Consider the following 18,998-nt stretch of genomic DNA (forward strand, 5'->3'; position numbering starts at 1 on the left):
TAACTATATCGCTAGTGCAGTGTAAATGAATGGAGAGGAGTGCATGATGCTGATTGGTCAGCGTCATGCACTCCTCTGTACAACGCCCACTTGGTCGAAAGTAAAAGTACGCCCACTTAGGCATTAAGAAAACTCATTAGCATAAACTAAAATCGCTCCTAACGTTGTGAAAAAAGATCGGTTTTTTAAACAGAAAGCATTACTGTCACCTACATTACAGCGCCCATCTCCTTATGTAGGAGATAGGGCACCTATAATGTGGTGACAGAGTCTCTATAAACACATGTGTAAGCTGAATTATTGTCCCACTTCACTGGCATCATTGTACCGTTTTTCTGGTGTAAATACATTGAGAAACATAGACCGCGTTCCAAATTATTATGCAAATGTTATTTTTCGCTGATTTTCCTAAATAGTCGATGCAAATGACAGTCAGTATAATTTTCAAGCCATCAACCGTTGGAGTATAATGCAAATTTTATTGGACAAATCTCCTAATGATAACAGTTTTTTTTTTTAGAAGTAAAAAACTCAAAATGCACTGTTTCAAATTATTATGCACAACAGAGATCAAAACATTTTAAAGGTTGTAAAGAGAACTAAAATGGTAATTTGTTGAATTTGCAGCATCAGGAGGTCATATTTACAGAAATCAAAAGCTCTTTCAATCAAAAAAACTTAACAAGCCAAGTTACATGTTAACATAGGACCTCTTCTTTGATATCACCTTCACAATTCTTGCATCCATTGAATTTGTGAGTATTTGGACAGTTTCTGCTCGAATATCTTTGCAGGATGTCAGAATAGCCTCCCAGAGCTTCTGTTTTGATGTGAACTGCCTCCCACCCTCATAGATATTTTGCTTGAGGATGCTCCAAAGGTTCTCAATAGGGTTGAGGTCAGGGGAACATGGGGGCCACACCATGAGTTTCTCTCCTTCTATGCAGATAGCAGCCAATGACAGAGGTATTCTTTGCAGCATGAGATGGTGCATTGTCATGCATGAAGATAATTTTGCTACGGAAGGCACGGTTCTTCTTTTTGTACCACGGAAGAAAGTGGTCAGTCATAAACTCTACGTACTTTGCAGAGGTCATTTTCACACCGTCAGGGACCCTAAAGGGGCCTACCAGTGCTCTCCCCATGAATCCAGCCCAAAACATGACTCCGCCACCTCCTTGCTGACGTCGCAGCCTTGTTGGGACATGGTGGCCATTCACCAACCATCCACTACTCCATCCATCTGGACCATCCAGGGTTGCACGGCACTCATCAGTAAACAACACGGTTTGAAAATTAGTCTTCATGTATTTCTGAGCCCACTGCAACAATTTCTGCTTGTGAGCATTGTTTAGGGGTTGCCGAATAATAGCTTTATGCACACTTGCAAACCTCTGGAGTATCCTACACCTTGAGGTTCGCGGGACTCCAGAGGCACCAGCGGCTTCAAATACCTGTTTGCTGCTTTGCAATGGCATTTTAGAAGCTGCTCTCCTAATCCTATTAATTTGTCTGGCAGAAACCTTCCTCATTATGCCTTTATCTGAATGAACCCGTCTGTGCTCTGAATCAGCCACAAATCTTTTCACAGTACGATGATCACGCTTAAGTTTTCTTGAAATATCCAATGTTTTCATGCCTTGTCCAAGGTATTGCACTATTTCACGCTTTTCGGCAGCAGAGAGATCCTTTTTCTTTCCCATATTGCTTGAAACCTGTGGCCTGCTTAATAATGTGGAACGTCCTTCTTAAGTAGTTTTCCTTTGATTGGGCACACCTGGCAAACTAATTATCACAGGTGTCTGAGATTGATTACAATGATCCAAAGAGCCCTAAGAAACAATACCATCCATGAGTTTCATTGAAAAACGAATAATTAAATGTTTATGACACTTAAATCCAATGTGCATAATAATTTGGAACACGGTGTAGTGTTTGGGCCAAACCCCATATTTAATCAGCAATCATGCCACTTTTCCGAGACACCCAAATGTGTCGGGAAAAGTGGGCAGAGCTCCAGAAATTCTGACTAGAAAAGTGTCTGAAAACAACACCAGCGTCTGCCTTGGTTTTTCCCCTACAACAGATTAATCACACAGGGCTTGTGCTGGAGGACAGACTGGTGCATCGTTGTACTGTGCTCCAGTAATAAATCTCCCCCAGTAAGTTACTCTGGTGCAAAAAAAAAACATTTTAAGGCTGGGTTCACACGAGCACATTAACGTCCGTAATGGACGGACGTATTTCGGGCGGAACTACTGTCCCGTACTGAAAACATGATTACAGTACGGGACAGTTGTCCTGCAGAGAGGCAGGAACTCCTAGCATCGTACATAACTACGATGCTAGGAGCCCGGCTCCCTGCACTGAGTTCGGTCCGGAACTTCCGCCCGAAATACGTCCGTCCATTACGGACGTTAATGTGCTCGTGTGAACCCAGCCTAAGTGACAAATTTGGTTCTGTCCAGAGGATAGTCTAATTCTGGTCTTGTCTCGTCCTTTACAGGAGGCATTTCCCATGGAACCTGATTCTCCTCTGTGTCTTTGTAAGTATATTAGAAACTGAAATATTATTTATTTGTCTTGTTTTTATTTCATTCATTAAGGACTACAACCCACACACTGCCAGAAATAGTTATACTAAAAAACTTGAGGCCCAGTCACAGGGGTTTCCAATAAATTTCAAGCATGGCTTTCTGAACGATTATAAAAAAAAGTACAGAAAAATACTTCATACCGCAGCTTAGTGTTCTTCTCTGGCGAACCAGTATTGACCGTTCTTTTCAGGAGATGCAGCGGTTGTTCAGCTATATATTGCTTTCCAGTGACGAATCCAATTTCCTTATTAATAATAATAATAAAGTCTAGTGGTCTCACTTTTAATAGTATTTTCCCTGTTTGGTTGATATTAAATTTGGTTTTCTATGCTGCACCTTCCAGTTGTCTCTGCATAAAGTGATCTGGGGTACATTTATTACATTATTTAGATATTTCTTTACCTTAGAAATAGTGGCACTTCTATACCACCTTTCTATACCCAATGCATATTTGAACATGTATAAATGCAGATATAGACGGATGTATTCCATTACCGGAGCCAACTGCTTCTGGCATGGACGTCCGGTGCCCGGAGGTAGCCGGAGCGGTTGATCGGTGTGGGGACAGGGTATCGGACCCCTACAGATCATTACTGATGACCTATCCGGTGGATAGGTCATCAGTTGTCCGGTAGTGGACAACCCTTTAATATCCTTGGTGGTTTGGATGTAGAATCAAAATCCTGATGGTCAAAATAGTTAACAGATATTAAAAAATAATATCTCTGATTGCTCAGTGGTTACTCACCTCTCCTGGCGCCAGCATACCCTGCTGTATGTGATAGAAAACCGAAAAGCAGCCAGTCTTTCTTAGACCAACTGTGTTTAAAGGGGTTGTACAGTTTCCACATTTTAATGTTCTTTTTTGCATAATTAAGTTATGCAATTTTCCTATATTCTTTCTGTATTACTTTCTCAAGGTTTTCAAGATCTCTGCTTGTTGTTATTTAGTAGGAACATTCGTTGTTTTCTTGCAGTGGATAAAATTCCATCCATGTTCATGTGATGATCACACAGGTGTACGTTACAGTTACAGTATGTGTATCAGAGCTGTGTCTAACGATCCAGCACCTGTGTGTCCATCACATGACCATGGACAGAACTTTATTCACTGGAAGTAAACAACGAATGTTCCTAATGAATAACAACAAGCACAGATCTTGAAAACTGTCAGCAATTAATACTGAAAATATATTGGAACACTGTATAACTTTTAATTATACAAAGAATAACATTAAATTGCGGAACTGGACAACCCCTTTAACTTCTTCTTTCTGCTGTAATCAAACTGAAGCAAACTAAGGTAACTGTGCCGCCATTATTTATTCTCTGGGGAAAGGTTTTGTTCAACCAATAATCTGGAGAGGGCAGAGAACCGCTATGTGACATACTTTCCCTAGTTTTAAGGTACCAAGTCTGCCTTTAGGAAAACAGTACTGCGTGATATTTACGGCATAGACCAAACAATTAGCACAGTTCTGCCCATTTAGTACAGTAGTAGTACATGTTGATATAACAGCTCAGCCAGCTTTTTAATGAAGCGGAGCACTAGCTGGTATGTCCCCACATTAAGGCCTCTTGCACACGACCGTGCATTTGCGGGCGTATACTATCCGCAATTGCGGATAGTATAGAGCACATGCTATCCTATGGGCCAGTGCACAAGACTATGGTTTCCACGGTCCGTGCATTGCCTGGAGCCTGGACCGAAAAAAAATAGGACATGTCATTATACGGTCCGCAATTGCGGTCCGGGCTAATTGTAATGAATGCACATCTTGTGTGTGAATGTCCGTAATTGCGGATGGCCTGTGGATGACACTCCGCAGCCCATCCGTGCCGTAATCACGGGTCGTGCACACCGCTACGGACGTGTGCATGTGGCCTAAGCATGAACCAAAGTTCATTGCGGGATTCATCTCTAATTTTTTAAAAGTAAACATATCTTACAAAGTTGATTGTTCATAATGAAGTATTTTATGTTTGCAGACTCTTTCCATGGCGTACATTACAGGGATGTTATCCAGGTAAGGACATAGATTCTTTAGAATGTTTGCATCAAGCATTATAAAATAAATTGTATCTGGTGTCACACTACTTATTCAACATTAAAGAGGCTCTGTCACCAGATTTTGCAACCCCTATCTGCTATTGCATGTGATAGGCGCTGCAATGTAGATTACAGTAACGTTTTTATTTTTAAAAAACGAGCATTTTTGGCCAAGTTATGACCATTTTCGTATTTATGCAAATGAGGCTTGCAAAAGTACAACTGGGCGTGTTGAAAAGTAAAAGTCCAACTGGGCGTGTATTATGTGCGTACATCGGGGCGTGTTTACTACTTTTACTAGCTGGGCTTTCTGACGAGAAGTATCATCCACTTCTCTTCAGAACGCCCAGCTTCTGGCAGTGCAGATCTGTGACGTCACTCACAGGTCCTGCATCGTGTCGGCACCAGAGGCTACAGTTGATTCTGCAGCAGCATCAGCATTTGCAGGTAAGTAGCTACATCGACTTACCTGCAAACGCCGATGCTGCTGCAGAATCATCTGTAGCCTCTGGTGCCGATGTGTCCTGACACGATGCAGGACCTGTGAGTGACGTCACAGCGTGATCTCTGGAGAACACGGCTGTGTCTGCACTGCCAGAAGCTGGGCGTTCTGAAGAGAAGTGGATGATACTTCTATACACAACGCCCAGCTCGTAAAAGTAGTAAACACGCCCCGATGTACGCACATAATACACGCCCAGTTGTACTTTTACTTTTCAACACGCCCAGTTGTACTTTTGCAAGCCTCATTTGCATAAATACGAAAATGGTCATAACTTGGCCAAAAATGCTCGTTTTTTAAAAATAAAAACGTTACTGTAATCTACATTGCAGCGCCGATCTGCTGCAATAGCAGATAGGGGTTGCAAAATCTGGTGACAGAGCCTCTTTAAAGAGGTTGTCTAATAAAGACAAACCCTTTCCATATTTGCTGTTAGGACATATTAACACCATAGTGGGGGGTCCCCTGCTCGGGACCTCCACTATGAGTTAGAGCTTACAAAGTGCAGCCATTGCTCTGGCGGACCAAGCCCGGCCACATGGTCGGACATTCATCTGCATGGCAGGTATGTATTACTACATTCTTTTTAAAATTACCAGGGTAAAAAAATAATAAAAAAAATGGTCACTTGGACACATCCATCCCCCCCCCCCCCCCTTCTTCTCTTCCTCTAGCGTTCTGTGCATGTAAACAATACATCTTGGCACGGGGATGTATCTTGTCCTGCTAATCTCTGGGGGGGGGGGGATTGCTTCAGAAGAAACCTTATTACTGCTTTGGCTGCAATGGAGACCAAGCAAAACTAAGCTCCACCCCTTTCAACATTTTAACTATTCATGGTTAGAACTGGACGCTGACAAGTCTTTAGGAGCTTTCAAATGGACTTATATGTGTATGTTCCACATTCTGGTGTAGGATTAGTGTGTAGATATTGTAGTAGGTATTTCCACATCAGCAATTCCTTAATTTTATTATTTGAATTGCATCCTTTAGAAACCGGAGCTTTCAATTACTTATAGTCCCCGTTGTGGAGTAAGAAAATGTTTGACATTTTTGTAAGCAGACACATTATTTTGGAGGACAGTGTGCATATACAGTCTACTAGCAGATTGCAGGCTGCCATTATTGGAAGCCAGAATTCGGCCAATACAGTAGGTCTGAAGGGCAAGAGTGGTAAATATACATTTTCTTAGTGCTGTAGTTATTATGAGAACACTAGCACAATAAGGTATAGATTCTGATAATAACAAAAAGTTAGAGAATTGCAATGTATGTAGTCACTTTACTTGCTAATGCCAATGTAAGAACACCAAGCACACATATTTGGTTTAGCAATAACTTCTGCTTGTTCACGTTTGAGCATACATTCATTTCAGCAATCTGAAGGTGAGTAGGTTTAGGCCACATGCAGACGACCGTGCCATTGCGTCCGCACATTTTTGCAGATGAATTGCGGACCCATTCATTTCTATGGCCCCATGCACACGACCATGGTTTTCACGGTTCTGTGCTAGGGCCGCCAGACTGCAAAAACTCAGAACAAGTAATTTTACGGTTCATATTTGCGACTTCACTAAACTGGTGAAATGTTTGTTTTTTTGTGGATCCGTGAATACTGAGGACACATGGATGCACAAGAAAGGTGTAAAGGATCTGCCAGGCACTACGTCTGGGTATACTCCCAGGATTAATCAGTCGACACCTGAGGCCAGACCTCTGAGACTGACACCTGCTCCCACCAATCAGGGTGGCAGGCTCAGGAGTGGGAGAGCCTATCGCGGCCTGGTCAGTCAGAGTTAGCTCCGCCCCCTGTCCATTTATACCTGCCGTTTTCTCTTCCTCCTTGCTTGTTATTCTTCTTGGATTCCTGGCCCCACCTCTGCCTTGCTCCAGCCTGCTTCTGCCGTGCTTCTGCCTTGCTTCAGTTCCGTTTATCCTGCGTTGCTCTGCCCCTGGCTTGCTTCTGCTCCGTGCTCCCGTTTGTATACTCCACTACTTCCTGATCCTGACTGGCTCATTCACCGCTCCGTTTCCTCGCGGCGTTCCGTGGGCTACTGTATTCCCTTGCGTGTTCCCTGTTTGTACTCCCTTGCACTTAGACAGCGTAGGGACCGCCGCCAAGTTGAACCCCGTCACCTAGGGCGGGTCGTTGCAGGTAGGCAGGGACAGGGCGGTGGGTAGATTAGGGCTCACTTGTTCCCTTCACCTCCTTCCTGCCATTACATAATAACAAGCCCTTACCTAGTCTACCATTTCTTCTACGCTGACGCTATCATGGACCCCCTTGAGACCCTGACCCAGCAGATGCAGGGCCTCTCCCTACAGGTCCAGGCCCTGGCTCAGAGGGTCAATCAGTCTGACGCTGCCTTTGTAGTACCCCTCACCTCACCTTTAGAACCCAACCTCAAGTTACCTGACCGGTTCTCAGGGGACCGTAAGACTTTTCTCTCCTTCCGGGAGAGTTGCAGACTTTATTTCCGCCTAAGACCTCACTCCTCAGGTTCCAAGAACCAGCGGGTGGGTATCATTATATCCCGACTCCAGGAAGGGCCCCAAGAGTGGGCCTTCTCCTTGGCTCCTGACGCCCCTGAACTTTCCTCCGTTGATCGGTTTTTCTCTGCCCTCGGTCTCATTTACGACGAGACTGACAGGACTGCCTTAGCCGAGAGTCAGATGGTGACCTTACGTCAGGGTAGGAGACCTGTTGAGGAATACTGTTCTGATTTTAGAAAGTTGTGCGTAGCTTCTCGGTGGAACGACCCGGCCCTAAAGTGCCAGTTTAGGTTAGGATTATCTGACGCCCTGAAGGATCTGCTGGTTAGCTACCCCTCTTCTGACTCCCTAGACCAGGTTATGGCCCTAGCAGTACGACGTGACCGACGTCTCAGGGAACGTCAGCTTGAACGTTTCAATGTTTTCCCCTCTGACTGCCCTGCGATTCCCCCCGAGGTCCCGTCTCCTCGCTCTTCCACGGAGGACTCGGAGGTACCTATGCAACTCGGGGCCTCCATGTCCCCTCGACAACGTAGAGAGTTTCGCAGGAAGAATGGTCTCTGCTTCTATTGTGGGGACGACAAGCATCTGCTGAACACCTGTCCCAGGCACAAGAATAAGCAGCCGGAAAACTTCCGCGCCTAAGTGATCATCGGGGAGGTCACTTGGGCGCACAGGTATTTCCCGTTAATACTAAACGCAATAAGATTTTGCTTCCCTTTCAGGTCTCGTTTGCTGGCCGGTCTGCCACTGGCAGTGCCTTCGTGGATTCGGGCTCATCTGCTAATATCATGTCTGTGGAATTTGCTATGTCTCTAAAAATGCCTTTTATTGATTTACCTTATCCTATCCCGGTAGTGGGTATCGACTCCACTCCTCTTGCTAATGGTTATTTTACTCAGCATACTCCTGTTTTTGAACTCCGTGTTGGCTCCATGCATTTGGAGCAGTGCTCTGTACTGGTGATGCAGGGATTATCGTCCGATCTGGTATTAGGTCTTCCCTGGTTGCAGCTGCATAATCCCACGTTTGATTGGAATACTGGGGATCTCACCAAATGGGGTAGTGATTGCCTGATGTCATGTCTTTCGGTTAACTCTATTTCTCCCCGGGAGGAGGTAAACACGCTTCCTGAGTTTGTTCAGGACTTCGCTGATGTGTTTTCTAAGGAGGACTCCGAGGTGTTGCCCCCTCATAGAGATTACGATTGTGCCATCGATTTGGTGCCTGGTGCCAAGCTTCCTAAGGGGAGGATATTTAATCTTTCATGTCCTGAACGTAAAGCTATGAGGGAGTATATCCAAGAATGCCTGGCCAAGGGTTTCATTCGCCCCTCGACTTCTCCTGTAGGTGCTGGCTTCTTCTTCGTGGGGAAGAAGGATGGTGGTCTTAGGCCGTGCATTGATTATCGGAACTTGAATAAGGTCACAGTAAGGAACCAGTATCCCCTTCCTTTGATTCCGGATCTTTTTAATCAGGTTCAGGGGGCCCAATGGTTCTCTAAGTTCGATCTACGGGGGGCATATAACCTTATCCGCATCAAAGAGGGGGATGAGTGGAAAACTGCGTTCAACACGCCCGAAGGTCATTTCGAATACCTAGTCATGCCCTTTGGGTTGTGTAATGCCCCTGCCGTCTTCCAGAATTTTATTAATGAAATTCTGAGAGATTACCTGGGTAATTTTCTTGTAGTGTACCTTGATGACATACTGGTGTTTTCCAAGGACTGGTCCTCGCATGTGGAGCATGTCAGGAAGGTCCTCCAGTTTCATTCGGGAAAATAATCTGTTTGCGAAGACCGAAAAATGTGTGTTTGGGGTACAGGAGATACCATTTTTAGGTCAAATCCTCACTCCTCATGAACCCTGCCAAGGTTCAGGCTGTGGCGGAATGGGTCCAACCTGCCTCCCTGAAGGCGCTACAGTGTTTTTTGGGGTTCGCTAACTATTACAGGAGATTTATTGCCAACTTCTCGGTCGTCGCTAAGCCTCTTACGGACCTCACTTGCAAGGGTGCTGATGTCCTCCATTGGCCCCCTGAGGCCGTCCAGGCTTTTGAGACCCTCAAGAAGTGCTTTATCTCAGCCCCCGTGCTGGTTCAGCCCAACCAAAGGGAGCCATTTATTGTGGAGGTTGACGCGTCCGAGGTGGGAGTGGGGGCCGTCTTGTCCCAGGGTACCAGCTCCCTCACCCATCTCCGCCCCTGTGCTTACTTCTCTAGGAAGTTTTCGCCCATGGAGTGTAACTATGATATTGGCAACCGCGAACTTTTAGCCATTAAATGGGCTTTTGAAGAGTGGCGTCACTTCTTGGAGGGGGCCAGACACCAGGTAACGGTCCTTACTGACCACAAGAATCTGGTTTTCCTAGAATCTGCCCGGAGGCTTAATCCTAGACAAGCTCGTTGGGCACTATTCTTTACCAGATTTAATTTCTTGGTTACCTATAGGGCTGGGTCCAAAAATATTAAGGCTGATGCACTGTCACGTAGTTTCATGGCTAATCCTCCTTCTGAGAAGGATCCTGCTTGTATTCTACCCCCTGGTATAATTGTTTCTGCCACTGATTCTGACTTAGCCTCTGACATCGCGGCTGATCAAGGTTCAGCTCCCGGGAACCTCCCTGGGGACAAACTGTTTGTCCCCCTGCAATACCGGCTAAGGGTACTCGGGGAAAACCATGACTCCGCTCTATCTGGTCATCCTGGCATCTTGGGTACCAAACTCCTCATTACCAGAAACTATTGGTGGCCTGGGTTGCCTAAAGACGTTAGGGCTTACGTCGCCGCTTGTGAGGTCTGTGCTAGGTCCAAGACCCCTAGGTCCCGACCTGCGGGCTTACTACGTTCCTTGCCCATTCCCCAGAGACCTTGGACCCATATCTCCATGGATTTTATCACCGATTTGCCTCCATCTCAGGGCAAGTCGGTGGTGTGGGTGGTAGTAGACCGCTTCAGCAAGATGTGCCACTTTGTGCCCCTTAAGAAACTACCTAACGCCAAGACGTTAGCTTCTTTGTTTGTGAAACACATTCTGCGTCTCCATGGGGCCCCAGTCAATATCGTTTCGGACAGAGGGGTACAATTTGTTTCCTTATTTTGGAGAGCTTTTTGTAAAAAGTTGGAGATTGATCTATCCTTCTCCTCCGCCTTCCATCCCGAAACTAATGGCCAAACGGAAAGGACTAACCAATCCCTAGAACAATATTTAAGGTGTTTCATTTCTGACTGTCAATTTGATTGGGTCTCATTCCTTCCCCTCGCTGAATTTTCCCTGAATAACCGGGTCAGTAACTCGTCAGGGGTCTCCCCGTTTTTCTGTAATTTCGGGTTTAATCCTAGGTTCTCCTCCGTTTCCCCTGGTTGTCCCAATAATCCCGAGGTAGAGGACGTTCATCGGGAACTGTGCACAGTCTGGACCCAGGTTCAGAAGAACCTAGAGGCGTCCCAGAGCGTACAAAAGATTCAGGCTGATTGTAGACGTTCTGCTAACCCCCGGTTTGTCGTCGGGGATCTGGTGTGGTTGTCGTCGAGGAACTTGCGCCTTAAGGTCCCGTCCAGGAAGTTTGCTCCCCGATTTATTGGACCTTATAAGGTCATTGAAGTCCTCAACCCTGTATCCTTCCGTCTGGAGCTGCCCCCATCCTTTCGCATACACGACGTCTTCCATGCCTCCCTCCTGAAACGCTGCTCCCCGTCCTGGTCCCCCTCGAGGAAACCTCCTGTTCCCGTTCTCACCCCTGAGGGGGTGGAATTCGAGGTGGCCAAGATTGTGGACAGTAGGATGATCCAGGGCTCCCTCCAGTACCTGGTCCATTGGAGAGGATACGGGCCGGAGGAGAGGACTTGGGTACCTGCTCGAGATGTTCACGCTGGGGTATTGATCAGGAGGTTCCACCTTCTCTTCCCCACTAAACCGGGTCCTCTTAGTAAGGGTCCGGTGGCCCCTCATAAAAGGGGGAGTACTGTAAAGGATCTGCCAGGCACTACGTCTGGGTATACTCCCAGGATTAATCAGTCGACACCTGAGGCCAGACCTCTGAGACTGACACCTGCTCCCACCAATCAGGGTGGCAGGCTCAGGAGTGGGAGAGCCTATCACGGCCTGGTCAGTCAGAGTTAGCTCCGCCCCCTGTCCATTTATACCTGCCGTTTTCTCTTCCTCCTTGCTTGTTATTCTTCTTGGATTCCTGGCCCCACTGCTGCCTTGCGCCAGCCTGCTTCTGCCGTGCTTCTGCCTTGCTTCAGTTCCGTTTATCCTGCGTTGCTCTGCCCCTGGCTTGCTTCTGCTCCGTGCTCCCGTTTGTATACTCCACTACTTCCTGATCCTGACTGGCTCATTCACCGCTCCGTTTCCTCGCGGCGTTCCGTGGGCTACTGTACTCCCTTGCACTTAGACAGCGTAGGGACCGCCGCCAAGTTGTACCCCATCGCCTAGGGCGGGTCGTTGCAAGTAGGCAGGGACAGGGCGGTGGGTAGATTAGGGCTCACTTGTTCCCTTCACCTCCTTCCTGCCATTACAAAAGTTTTTTTTGCACTCAAATGGACCGCAACGGATCAGTGTTTTTTGTGGACCGCAAAACCCCTACGGTCGTGTGCATGATGCCTAACTTGTATGTTGCCATTTTATTATACTAAACCGATACCTGTACAATAGAGATTTTTCATTTTCTCAATATTTTTTCTTCTCAGCTATTATAACACCAAGTCTGTGATCCTGTGTCTTGGAATTACTGCTCTTGTTTGCCTTGCCGTCACCTTGTTCAGCTTCCAAACTAAGGTGGGAGATTATTGTATTACATCAGTGTTATTGGTGCTACTTTTAAAATACTTTTTATTAGAAATTATTTTGACTTTTTGAGATACAGCTGCTTGTCCACCGTATACAGAGCAGCTATATCTAGCGCTGAAACCTGTATCTGTCAGGTCCGAAGGAGTGACGGGTTCAGTGACAGTGAGTAATGTGTGTCTCTGACAGTATCGAGAATCTATCGATCACATCTAAGTGCATAACTTGGATGTGATCGATTACAGTTAGATCTTGAGGGTCAGAGACAAGCAGGACCCGCTGACACTGAACCTGTCATTTCTACGGAACTGACGGATTCAGGTCTCAGCGCAAAATACAGCTGCTCTATCTTATAAGCCTGTAGTACTGCATCATAACCAAGTGTATCCATCCATTTAAGACAGGACTACAGTGAAAGTTCTACACCAATTTAACAAATTAATATCTCATATTTTTTGTCTCGCAGGTTGACTTTACTACTTGTCATGGTGTCCTCTTTACGCTGGTCATGGTACTTCTATTCAGTGGAATTTTCCTTGTTATCCTTATTCCATTCCAATATGTAAGTAACTAGCCCTTTTACGAGTTGTGTATCATCATTCAATTTTACTCAGGGACTGAGCAGTAATTCATTCAATCTAAGAAATCTAAAAAATATTAGTAAATTTACTTTACGTAACTACTAAACATCTTTCCAGGTGCCGTGGCTTCATGCGATATATGCAGTTCTTGGGGCCATTGCCTTTACCTTGGTAAGTGTGAGCAATGACTGTATCTACATGCTGTATGCTCTTATCTTATTCTATGTTTAGGCTAATTGGATAATGTCTAAAACTAGTTAATTGTTTTTATTTTCCAACCAGTACTATTGTGTGGAAAGATTCAGTGTCTGGGGTATATAAGAAAAGCCAGTATACTAATACGGTAGCCACAGGGCTGAGAGGTTCCCATAGAATGCTAGCCAAAAAGTCAAAAATTTGCTGTTGGAGCCTAACTTTTTTTTAGGTGTTTTCTCCTTCTGTCTATGTAAGTTCCTCGCTACCTGGCTACTAAAATAAATCAAACTGGCTCCTGGAGTGGTCTCACTGGCTTATTAAACGGAAACTCCAAACAACACAAAAATTTGCCACGTGTTCTATTAAGGCACTCCTCCTTGTGTCTGTCTCTTACCTGTTCTTTTTCTTGTGGCTTCTGTTGCTAATTATTACACTGGGGCTGTTGCATAGAAATCTGATACCGGCTTCGGTGACACACTTTTTCTACTTTTGTCAATGTGATAAGCCTGTGTCACTCATATAGGCACCAGAACTTCCTGTATGATAAAATTGCATGGATATACCACACAGGCTCTACACAGAGGGGGATACAAACTCCTATCACAGTTACTGATGATCACAAGGCAGGCTCCTGTCACACTTGTTATAATGGAGAAGATTACAGTCCAGCCTCCCATATTTATACATTTTTAGTTAGGACAATACTGAGGGAAGTATAATCACAATGTCATCCCAGAAGACAGAGTTGTTACTGGGTCTAGCTTATTTGATATTGTGCTGAGGAATCATGGGGTTGGTGGGATAGCACAGAGAAAGTAGGTGAAATCTAAAATCCAAGGTGTCGTCTGATGAAGTGTGTACTATATACATAAAAGAAGTGCAGAGATGGAGAGACCATAAGGGTGGGGGCTATGAAGAAAAGTTGGGTTTCCTCTGTAGGTCTTCTTTAACCCCTTCCCGCTCCTTGACGTACTATTACGTCATGGCAGCTGTATCGTTCGCGCTCCATGCCGTAATAGTACGTCTCGGGAGTAACGGCCGTTTCGGCCGTCCTCCCGACCCATACAGGAGCTGTGACGCTGCTGTCTTGTTCAGCAGCTGTCACAGCTCCTACAGCGGGGACCGATCGCTGTGTCCCCGCTGATTAACCCCTTAAAAGCCGCGTTCTATACAGATCGCGGCTTTTTAGGGGTTAAGCTGCCATCGCCGGCCTGCTACGCGATAGCGGCCGGCGATGGTGACTATGGCAACCGGACACCAAACAATGGCGTCCGGCTATGCCATAGACGGAAGCCTGGTGGGTCCTGACAACGTCAGGACCCACTACGCTTGCTGTCAGTGAGTAGCTGACAGTTCTAATACACTGCACTACGCATGTAGTGCAGTGTATTAGATTAGCGATCAGGGCCTCCTGCCCTCAAGTCCCCTAGTGGGACAAAGTAATAAAGTAAAAAAAAATGTTAAAAAAAGATGTGTAAAAATAAGAAAATAAAAGATTTAAAAGTATTAAAAGTAAAAATCCCCCCTTTTCCCTTATCAGTCCTTTATTATTAATAAAAATATATAAACAAACAAACTATACATAATTGGTATCGCCGCGTCCGTAACGGCCTGAACTACAAAATTATTTCATTATTTATCCCGCACGATGAACGCCGTAAAATAAAATAATAATAAACCGAACCACAATCACAATTCTTTGGTCACTTCACCTCCCAAAAAATGGAATAAAAAGAGATCAAAAAGTCGCATGTACCGAAAAATGGTGCTGATCGAAACTACAGTTCGTTCCGCAAAAAATAAGTCCTCGCACGGCTTTATTGATTGAAAAATAAAAAAGTTCTGGCTCTTAGAATAAGGTAACACCAAAAGTGAATGATTGTTTACAAAACGTATTTTATTGTGCAAACGCCATAAGACATAAAAAAAAACTATAAACATCTGGTATCGCCGTAATCGTATCGCCCCGCAGAATAAAGTGAATGTCATTTATAGCGCACGGTGAACGCTGTAAAAAAAAACGAAAAAAAAAAACAATCGTACAATTGCTGTTTTTTAGTCACCACGCCACCTAAAAATAGAATAAAAACTGATCAAAAAGCCGCATGCACCCCAAGAAAACTACAATGCATTCCTCAAGGGGTCTAGTTTCCAAATTGGGGTCACTTTTGGGGGGTTCCCAATGTTTTGGCACCACAAGACCTCTTCAAACCGGACATGGTGCCTAATAAAAAAGAGGCTTCAAAATCCACTAGGTGCACCTTTTGCTTCGGAGGCCGGCGCTTCAGTCCATTACCGCACTAGGGCCACATGTGGGATATTTCTCAAAACTGCAGAATCTGGGCAATAAGTATTGAGTTGCGTTTCACTGATAAATCCTTTTGTGTTATAAAAAAAATGGTATAAAGAGGATTTTCTGACAAAATAAAAATGTAAATTTCACCTCCTACTTTGCTCTAAATTTTTGTGAAACACCTAAAGGATTCATAAACTTTCTAAATGCTGTTGTGAATACTTTGAGGGGTCTAGTTTCTAAAATGGGGTATTTGATAGGGGTTTCTAATATATGGGCCCCTCAAAGCAACTTCAGAACTGAACTGGAACCTAAAAAAATAAATAAATGAGGCAATACTTCGCTTCTTACATTATACTGATAATGAGCCGTGCCCACCCCGAGATGACCCCAGTTTTGACCGTTTGTATAAACGGAGACCCCTATTAGACCGTTCCAGTGCCCGGTTTTTCCAAGCATACACCGCCGAGAAGTGTATTTCTATTTATGAGTCCTTGGTGGATTTTAAAGGGAGGGTTCAATTCCGCGAGTACCTGCCGGGTAAGAGGGCAAGGTATGGCGTGAAGATGTATAAGCTGTGAGAGTGCATCAGGGTATACCTACAGGTTTAGGATATATGAAGGAAAGGCCACCCCCAAACCAGACTGCATCCTGGACTACAATAGGTACATGGGAGGGATGGACTTGTAAGATCAAGCCCTGAAGCCCTACAGCGCCATGCGGTGTGGTATAAGAAGCTGGCCGGGCACATCATACAGATGGCATTGTACAATGCGTACATGCTACGTCGATGTGCAGGCCAGACGGGAACTTTCCTGGAATTTCAAGAGGTGGTTATCAAGAACCTAATCTTTAGGGACCAAGAAGGGGGGGCACCCAGTACTTCTGGAAGCGAGCCCACACGCATCGTACCAGGGCAACACTTTCCAGGAAAAGTTCCCCAAACTGGCAAGAAGGGAAAAAGTCAAAAGAGGTGCAAAGTCTGCTATAAGAGGGCGATAAGGGATGACACAATATATCAATGTGACACGTGTCCCGAATAACCAGAGCTCTGTATGAAAGTGTTTTAAAATTTATCATACATCCCTTGGTTTATAATTTACCCCAATTTTACTTACCCTGATGCACTCCACACAGCTTATCCCCCCTCGTCTTTCCCCTCTGAGCCCTGCTGTGTGCCCGGGCAGCTGATAACAGCCACATGTAGGGTATTGCCATACCCGGGAGAACCCACATTACAGTTTATGGGGTGTAGGTCTCCGGTCAAAATGCTCACTACACCTCTAGTTGAATGCCTTAAGGGTGTAGTTTTTAAAACGGGGTCACTTCTTGCGGGTTTCAACTGTACTGGTACCTCAGGGGCTTCTGCATACATGACTTCGCACTAGAAAATCCCCAGTAGGCCAAATGGTGGTCCTTTCCTTCTGAGCCCTCCCATGGGCCCAAACGGCAGTTTATCACAACAAATGGGGTATTGCGGCACTCAGAACAAATTGCGCAACAGAATGGGGTATTTTGTTTCTTGTGAAAATAAGAAATTTTCAGCCAAAACTACATAATATTTGAAAAAAAAAATTTTGTTTTCATTCCTAGCCCAATTCAAATAAGTTCTGTGAAAAAACTATGGGGTCAAAAAGGTCACAACACCCATAAATGAATTCCTTGAGGGGTGTAGTTTCCAAAATGGGGTCATTTGTGGTGGGTTTCTATTGCTTTGATACCTCTGGGGCTCTGCAAATGCGACATGGCACCCGAAAACCAATCCAGCAAAATCTGTACTCCAAAGAACACACAGCGCTCCTTTCCTTCTGAGCCCTCCCATGGGCCCAAACGGCAGTTTATCACCACAAATGGGGTATTGCCGCACTCAGGACAAATTGGGCAACAAAATGGAGTATTTTATTTCTTGTGAAAATAAGAATTTTTGAGCTAAAATGACATATTATTGGAAAAAATATATATTTTTTTAATTCCCAGCCCAATTCAAATAAGTTCTGTGAAGAAACTATGGAGTCTAAATGGTCACATTACCCATAAATGAATTCCTTGAGGGGTGTAGTTTCCAAAATGGGGTCACTTTTGGTGGGTTTCCATTGCTTTGATACCTCTGAGGCTCTGCAAATGCGACATGGCACCCGAAAACTAATCCAACAAAATCTGGACTCCAACAAACATATAGCGCTCCTTTCCTTCTGAGCCCTCCCATGGGCCCAAACGGCAGTTTATCACCACAAATGGGGTATTGCCACACTAAGGACAAATTGGGAAACAAAATGGGGTATTTTGTTCCCTGTGAAAATAAGAAATTTTGATCACAAATGACATTTTATTGGAAAAAATGACATTTTTTTCATTTCAGAGCCCAATTCAAATACGTGCTGTGAAAAAACTGTGCGGTCAAAATGGTAACAACAACCCTAAATGAATTCCTTGAGGGGTGTGGTTTCCAAAATGGGGTCACTATTGGGGGATTCCTACTGTTTTGACACCTCAACACCTCTTCAAACCTGGCATGCTGCCTAAAATATATTCTAATAAAAAAGAGGACTCAAAATGCACTAGGTGCTTCTTTGCTTCTAGGGCTTGTGTTTTAGTCCACGAGCGCAGTAGGGCCACATGTGGAACATTTCTAAAAACTGCAGAATCTGGACAATACATATTTAGTAGTGTTTCTCTGGTAAAACCTTCTGTGTTACAGAAAAAAAAATGAATAAAATTGAAATTCAGCAAGAAAAATGAAATTTGCAAATTTCACCTCCACTTTGCTTTAATTCCTGTGAAATGCCTGAAGGGTTAAAAAACTTTCTAACTGCTGTTTTGAATACTTTGAGGGGTCTAGTTTTTAAAATGGGGTGTTTTATCAGGGTTTCTAATACATAGGCCCCACAAAGCCACTTCAGAACTCAAGAGGTACCTTAAAAAAAAGGCTTTTGAAATTTTCTTAAAAATATGAGAAATTGCTGTTTATGTTCTAAGCCTTGTAACGTCCAAGAAAAATAAAAGAATATTCAAAAAACGATGCCAATCTAAAGTAGACATATGGGAAATGTGAACTAGTAACTATTTTGGGTGGTATAACCGTCTGTTTTACAAGCAGATGCATTTAAATTCTGAAAAATGCAATTTTTTCAAAATTTTCTCTACATTTTGCAATTTTTCACCAATAAACACTGAATATATCGACCAAATTTTACCACGAACATGAAGCCCAATGTGTCACGAGAAAACAATCTCAGAATCGCTTGGGTAGGTTTAAGCATTCCGACATTATTACCACATAAAGTGAAATATGTCAGATTTGAAAAATGGGCTCTGAGCCTTAAGGCCAAAACTAGGCTGCGTCCTTAAAGAGGCTCTGTCACCAGATTTTGCAACCCCTATCTGCTATTGCAGCAGATAGGCGCTGCAATGTAGATTACAGTAATGTTTTTATTTTTAAAAAACGAGCATTTTTGGCCAAGTTATGACCATTTTCGTATTTATGTAAATGAGGCTTGCAAA

General features: G+C 44.4%; 1 protein-coding gene across 1 annotated transcript in view; it reads left to right on the forward strand.

The window, feature by feature from the left end:
- The window catches only part of FAIM2 (Fas apoptotic inhibitory molecule 2), a 59,921-nt gene that overhangs the window by 36,601 nt on the left and 4,322 nt on the right, over positions 1-18,998 (forward strand). The window contains exons 7-11 of the mRNA XM_075850076.1: positions 2,507-2,546; positions 4,587-4,624; positions 12,332-12,419; positions 12,895-12,990; positions 13,127-13,180. Coding sequence (XP_075706191.1) covers positions 2,507-2,546; positions 4,587-4,624; positions 12,332-12,419; positions 12,895-12,990; positions 13,127-13,180 — 316 coding nt within the window. The remainder of the gene's footprint in view (positions 1-2,506; positions 2,547-4,586; positions 4,625-12,331; positions 12,420-12,894; positions 12,991-13,126; positions 13,181-18,998) is intronic.

This window comes from Rhinoderma darwinii, chromosome 2 (genome assembly GCF_050947455.1).
Source record: "Rhinoderma darwinii isolate aRhiDar2 chromosome 2, aRhiDar2.hap1, whole genome shotgun sequence".
NCBI lineage: Eukaryota > Metazoa > Chordata > Amphibia > Anura > Rhinodermatidae > Rhinoderma > Rhinoderma darwinii.